The 7,255-nt window shown below is 40.7% G+C and overlaps 1 protein-coding gene across 1 annotated transcript in view; it reads left to right on the forward strand.

Moving 5' to 3' along the window:
* The first annotated feature begins 128 nt into the window (after positions 1-128).
* The window catches only part of DCDC5 (doublecortin domain containing 5), a 71,511-nt gene continuing 64,384 nt past the window's right edge, over positions 129-7,255 (forward strand). Inside the window, exons 1-3 of the mRNA XM_015426371.1 lie at positions 129-229; positions 1,484-1,568; positions 1,904-2,085. Of these exons, the coding sequence (XP_015281857.1) occupies positions 129-229; positions 1,484-1,568; positions 1,904-2,085 (368 nt within the window). The remainder of the gene's footprint in view (positions 230-1,483; positions 1,569-1,903; positions 2,086-7,255) is intronic.

A 7,255-nucleotide genomic window follows, 5' to 3' on the forward strand; every position in this document is an offset into this window, starting at 1 on the left:
CCCGCTTGTAGAAAGTGTGCCTGCAGGCTATCTCCGACGGCTGTGGAGAGAAATGTGATTTCAGCTTATCCGTTAAGTCTTTAAAGGATACAGCTTTGATGTCAGCTGGTGCCACCAGTGACCGGGCGATGTCGAAGACATTCTTCCCACACGAGCTGAGAAGGGTCGCCTTCTTCTTCTCCTCCGTCGAGATGTCATTTGCCTCAAGATGGAACTCAAACCTTGACAGGTAAGCATCCCAGTCTTCGGTAGTCGGCTCGAATGCTTCGAACCTCTGGCTGTTCGCGGCCATCCTTATGCGCACAAGCGGAGTCACCGGATCTGGTGCTGCTTGCGGCTGGCCTGCCTCTGCGATCTCACTGTTGTCCGTCGTGGGGTCTGTACTAGCGGGGCTGCCTACCCGCACTAGGATCCCATCCTCGTCGCCAATTGTTAAGTCGCGAGCTTAACAAGAAGTCGGAGAGTGATTTCAGCAAGAATGCGGTTTATTTCTTCAGCTCAGTTACTTCTCCAACACGGTACAACAATCGCCAGCCAGAACTCATCAGAGAACAGAGACTATTTACATACACTGGCTTGTTCATATTTAAACACTCCCGGCTAGTGTAGCCACACCCACTGTACAGTAATACAACCTATGAGGTTGAAGAGATAACGTCCAATCAGGAGCGATCCCGCTTTGCAAGCTGATTGGCAGACACATTCTGGGCTAGGGCTCCTATTGGTTACATTAGGATCCTAGCCCAGGGCGAAGCTTAACATGGTATCTCAATTAGGTGATTCGCATAGCAGTTTATGCATACAAATCAATACATAACACCAAACTCACAGGGAAACTTCTGCCTCCCCTTAGCTTTGACAACTGGTAAAATCTTGATTGAATGGAGACAGTCTGTCTGGAAATGTATCCATTCACAAACTGCAATGAACCTCCACGAACAGCTTCAAGGTTCACATGGAACGTTCATGCTGGTTGACCTATCACAAACTTGACTTTGTGAAGCACAAATTGGCCAAAATTTGTCACAAACTTTAATTTGTGAACCAGTTCATGCCCATCCCTAAATGGAACAGCAACAGGAGGGAAATGGGGAAGAACTGGGACAAAGTTGTCTGGACACAAGGAAAACAAATGGTAACATTGGGGAATGAAAATGGAACTTTTAGGTAGTCTGGAAAATGCCTAAGGCATGGATCATTGTGGCTAGATCTGACTGAATCAGGAATGGACAAAAGCACTCCAAACCACAGCAGCCACCTGGTTTTCTAAGGTGACTGCTGTGTTGAGTAGCACTCCTAAACTGCAAATCTGGCCTTGGGGTTAGAGTTTAGAATGGGGCTGTCAAAATGTCACATCCTTCTAAGTTCATTGAAATCATTGGGCTTAGAAGAATGTAGCTCTGCTTAGGTTAAGTCCTTCAAACCAGGTCTGCTCCAAGTTTCTTTCTAGTTGTGAAATTGTGTTGCATTTGTTCCTTCAAAGACAGAATTTGATGGCTTCATCTGTTGCTTTACTAAATTACCAAGCATCTGAAAATATCTCTCTTGGGCAAGGGCAGATCTGTAGAGTCAGCTTCGGCAAAAGCCATGAACCATTATGAACATGCATGCAAACTGGTCTGTTGTGTGGGTTTATGCAACTATGGAGATACTTGAGAGCTTGTGTAATATAGTGACTGAATGTGAGTTTTGAGCCAGGCTGCTCCATATTTAAATCTCAGTTCAGCCGTGAGTTCATGGTGGCCATAAAGTAGGCCATTGTTCTTGGTTCTTCTTGCAATAGGAGGGTACTGACACCTTTAAAAGGATGGTTGTAGGGATATGTAAAGCTCTTGGGACCCTCTAAGCTGCTACATACACATTATTAATAATGTTGTTATTCATATTTTTTATTTACTGAAAGGCTTTTGACTGGCCCATTGAAGGGATGCTTATTCCAAACAGCCCTCCTTTAAAGAAACCTGCAGGGAGGAAGTCAGACAGCTACATGCCTGTGAGGCTGAGAGTGCTGAGAAATGGAGAACATGACAAAAGCAAGGCTGTTACTATTCTTGGACCTGATTGTACAACTATGGTGAAAAAACGGTGAGAAACAGTAATTAATTTTACCATAATTTTCAAAAATGGTGATGTTTTCAATTTCTCACTTGAAACACTGGCTGATTTCGCACTAGAGCTGCCTTGCGGTTGCGCCGCCGTTTGCCCTGACACTATTTGTCAATTTCACACCTAAACCTGTGGGGCTGCATTTTGACTTGCGGCTTCGCCCGATTTCCCCCGCAGTTTCATGATCCTGTTTTTTGAGGACCATGAAACTGCGGAGGAAATCAGGCGAAGCCGTGGGTCAAAATGCAGCCCCGCAGCTTCGGGTGTGAAATTGACAAATAGTGTCGGGGCAAACGGTGGCGCAACCACGAGGCAGCTCTAGTGTGAAATCAGCCACTGTTCCAGCCACCCCAATAACTATTCATTTTACTTTGCAGAAAAGAAAAACAAGGTTCAGTGTAGACACTCGTTGACTGGGAATGCTAATGCTACTGGCTAAACAGCGTCATATGGATGCAGTAGTTATAGGAACCAGCATATTCTCGGGGGGGGGGGAATAGACTTGCAGCTGATGCCACTTTTTGTGAAGTTGCTGCTCTGATACTATTTTTGAAACTTATTTGTCCACATACAACCACCATGGAAATGTGATCATGCGTTGTTAGTTTACCAGCAAGTCTTGTCTTATGGACAAGTACAAAGGGCCCAACTAGACATATCTATGGGTAGTTCATAAGACTACATATAAGTTCAGCAGCCTGCAAACAAATATGTGACATTAGTTACCTCCATGGTGGTGTGGATTGGGATGCCCTTCTAATGTGCACCATATTTCTGTTACTGAGCATGTTACTAGTCATGTACATGATCTCATTGTTTGCAGCTGTTGATTGGGATGGGCTTCTGTCTTTAATCCTGGCTTTGTGTTCTGCAACCTTGCTGTTATCTCTTTGGGGGGGCTGATGTATAGTTTGGTGTCATTAGAAATGAACTCTCGTGTTTGTCAAATAACACATTAAATGCAGCAGTTCAGGAATGAGCATAGTTCTCAGTCAGCATTTCCAACTATTCATACTGCACTGAAAATGCTGAAGAACATGATGTTCACTGTTATCTAGATAGATCAACTATTTCAGTCTGCATAGCTGATCATTCTTAGGACATTATTTTGTGGTTGCTAACAAGTGGTGATAGGAACGTTGTTTGATGTGTTCCTAGCAGTGTGGGAAAGAAATAGATTTTAACAACAGGTTTTAACTAAAGCTAGCTTCTTGGGAGTCTTAAAGATTTCTAGTTTTGGGAACGATGGGCTAGCATGCACCACCCAGGAACTACCTTTCTGTTACCGTTGTCAACCTCCAGGATGGGACTGGAGTTATCCTGGAATTACAGTTTACTTCAAGACTACACAGATCAGTTCCCCTGGAGGAAATAGCAACTTTGGAGTATAAAGTCTATGGCATCACATCACCACTGAGATCCCTCTCCTCATCTCCAGAACAACCCCCAAATCTCCAAGAATTTCCTAAATCAGAGTTGGCAACTTTGTTTTCTGAACCCTACCAGTGGGGTAACATAAGAGACGAACAAGAAGCAGCTAATATTTTGGAAATGGTGGGAGAAGGGAAGGAAAAACAATATTGTATTCTTTAAAATATTGTGCTTAGATTGTGTTCTTGCAAGGAAGCATCTTATATCGAGTAGTTATAGACTGTGAAAGTGAAAATGGAACTACCATACGAAGAGTGGGAAGGGATATCTCTAATTGGTTCAGTTTCTATTGGCATAAGAATGTACAAATTTTCAAATTACATTTTTTTTAAAATCAGTTAAATGGTAGTGGGGCCTCAGGTCCAAACTGGAACTATTTGAGGAAGATTTTTGTGCCATCCAGAAGCCATGTCCAGCAGAAACTGCTTTAGATTATGAAAGATTTCACACTTACTTAAAAAAAAAATTCTTACTTTCTGGGACCAAACTGTTTTTGAAAAGGGAAGAATGTAGGGATCTGGGGAAAAATTGCAGTTATATAAATAATTTTGATTGGTGTTCCTAAAAATTACAAGGTTATAAAGAAACAGGGATTTATAATTTGCTTTCTGAACTATACATGCCTATAGAGTTTCAGCTGAGCAGTTTCCATATGAAACCCGTAATTTCTGGTTGGATGGAATATATGTATTTGGATAAAGTACTTGAAAATGGTGAATATAGTTCTTGTCAAGAAAGCAGATTTTATATTCTCTTTTTATATAACAAAAGTTTGAATATTCATATAATGATGAAACACTTTGGCGTAAAGAATAAGTTAAATACATCGTTTCTCACATTGTTAGCAGAGATGTCACCTTTTGACCTTTCTTTTAAGGTTTTTAGAACATCTGATGCTTTTTGATAATAGTTTAATATTACTTTTTCAGATTGATTAAATACACTTCATACATGGCTGAACAATGAGTAGCATTCACAAGGGCTGTCTACTGAGATGCCTGCAAAAATGATAAAGTTAAAAAAATAATCTTCAAAGTAAAGTCAAGCCTGAAATTGAAATCTTTGACGCATACATCTCATAATTAGTTCTCTTTCTGCCAGATCTAAAATGTGAATGTGGTGTTCTTAAAATGATTCAGATCTTTTTACATCGAAAGGAAATGAATGGTCTGAGCTTCTTAAAAGTTTTGTTCTCTAGATCTAAGGCAACATCAAAAAGTTTTCCAAACTAGCTTTTATGAACTTCTTGGATTTCCATTTTTGGCATATTTTTTAAAAGATAAAAAAAATTGGTTGTTGCTGTGATCCTTATGATGAACTGAGCATTTCTGCTCCTGCCATTATATTAAATGATTAGTTACCTAATTCTGGTAAGAGCCCATAATGAGACCTTAACCCTGCTGTGGACACAGAGACAGCTAACTATGTAAAAATGGGGTCACATTGTTCTCCATGCAGTACCAGTTAGATCTTGAGTTGGAAGGGTAGAATTAAGATGGGAAGGTTCTTCTGCCCCTTATTCCTGTTTCACATAAGTCAATTTTAAATATAATTTATATCCTACTTCTGCAAAGGAAATAGCATGCAGTTTCCATATAGTTTAGGATGACTACAGCTAGTCTGCATGTACACACAGACTTGCTGCAGACATGGCTTTGGCAAGTTTCCTTTAATAGTGGATCTGCACTTACATATCACACCAGCTGGTTCTGAAAGCTCCCTCTGTACCCAATTTTAAAAGCATTTCTCTGGGGAGAGCAGTTCTGTTTGAGAAACACAAATGTAAAGTCTTCTTGTGGAACAGGTTGTGTGGGTCTTTGGAAATAGTGAAATAGATGTATGTGCAGTAATTCCACGCCACTATTTTCCTGACGTTTGCACACCATTTCCTGCATGGAAGTGCAGAGGTGGTGCATATTAGAATCAGCGTTTGGAGGAATGTTAGACTTTATAACATACACATGTGCCTCATATTTCCAGCTTTTAAACTTCCACTAACATGCCATTTGTGTGGGGAGCATGTCCATGTTTCAGATGCCTCTAGAGTTGAGGAAGTGTGCTTGCACACAAAAGCTTATACCATGAATAAAACTTTGATAGTCTTAAAGGTGCCAATTGACTCAGACTTTGTTGTAGATCTTGTGCAGCTCTCCCATATGAATTCCCCACTGGATATTACACTAGAAGGTCAAACAGCTCAGTGTTGAAGTTTAATTTTTCTTATATGCCCCAAAATTGTTGTCCTTGACAGCAAGTTCTGATGACATCAAGAATACAAAGTATAGTAATTGCAGTAAAAAGGGTTGGGGTGAAATTTGTCTGGTCTGCTGAGATTTTGCTGTTATTTTTGTATTTTTTTCCATGCTTGCATTGCAAAATACATAGTTGGGTCCTTTCATTTTTTGATATTCCTGAAAAATATCTCATTTAGATAAGCCAAATTTATTTGCTTTAGAAATGCTGCTGACCCAGAAAAGAAACAGAAATCAAAGCGACTCTTGAAGATACATGATTCAGACTCTGAAAAAGAAATAGACAGGATGGAATTTCAGCATTTTTTGGAACGGTAAACAATCCTGCATCACAATGTATTATTACTTTTTATATCTGGATATTTGTATGCTAAAACAAGAAGGGACCATTATAATTGTCCAAGTTACATAGAATACATTTCCCAGGTTTACCTACAGGTGTTATTCCTTATCATTTTTCATTATTGCTTTATTCTGTCCCATCAATGCAATTAGCATATTGACCCTACTAAAAGAGTGGACCCTATTAAAAGAGTTTATTATTCCCTGTTAAAATAATTTGAAGTGCGAGGGTGCATTCATGCTTCCGGTAAGTAGCAGCATGTATAAGATCTTCCTCCTCTACCTTTAAGATAACCAGTAGCAAACACGATAGAAGACAGAGTGAGGATACAGGATGATCTTGACAGGCTAGAAAATTGGGCTATACCAAATAAAATGAATTTCATAAGTGTACATTTCTGCATTTAGGTAGAAAAAAACAAATCCATAATTATAGGATGGGGGAGACTTGTCTTGGCAGTAGTATGTGTGAAAAGGATCTAAGGGTCTTAGTAGACCATACACTGAACATGAGTCAGTAGTGTGATGTGGTAGCTAAAAAGGCAAATGCAATTTTCGGCTGTATTGACAGAAGTATAGTGTCTAGATCACACAAAGTGATGATATCACTTTACTCTGCTCTGGTTAGACCTCAGAGTACTGTGTTTAGTTTTGCACACCACAATTTAAGAAGGATATAGACAAGCTAGAAGTGTCCAGAGAAGGGCTATGAAGATGGTGAGGGGTCTGGAGACCAAGTCCTATGCGGAAAGCTTGAAGGAGCTCAGTCTGTATATCCAGGTGAAGAGACAAGTGAGAGGTGATATGATAACCATCTTTAAGTACCTGAAGGGATGTCATATAGCGGATGGTGTGGAGTTGTTTTCTGTTGCCCCAGAAAGTCGGGCCAGAACCAATGGGTTGAAATTAAATCAAAATAGTTTTCATCTAAACATTAGGAAGAACTTTCTGACAGAGCCAGGGGTCATTTCCTGCAGGAGCGCACAGGAGTGGAGCTCCAGCAGTAAAGAGCCCAGGGGGTGGGCACATGCAACAAGCCCCACCCCCTGTTCCCAGCAGCCCTCAGTCAGAGCAAGAAGCAGCCAGGTAAGTTGCAGAGCCCCCCCCCCCAGCTAGCAATCCAA

This window comes from Gekko japonicus, unplaced genomic scaffold (assembly GCF_001447785.1).
Source record: "Gekko japonicus isolate JY-2015 unplaced genomic scaffold, Gekko_japonicus_V1.1 scaffold742, whole genome shotgun sequence".
Taxonomy (NCBI): Eukaryota; Metazoa; Chordata; class Lepidosauria; order Squamata; family Gekkonidae; genus Gekko; species Gekko japonicus.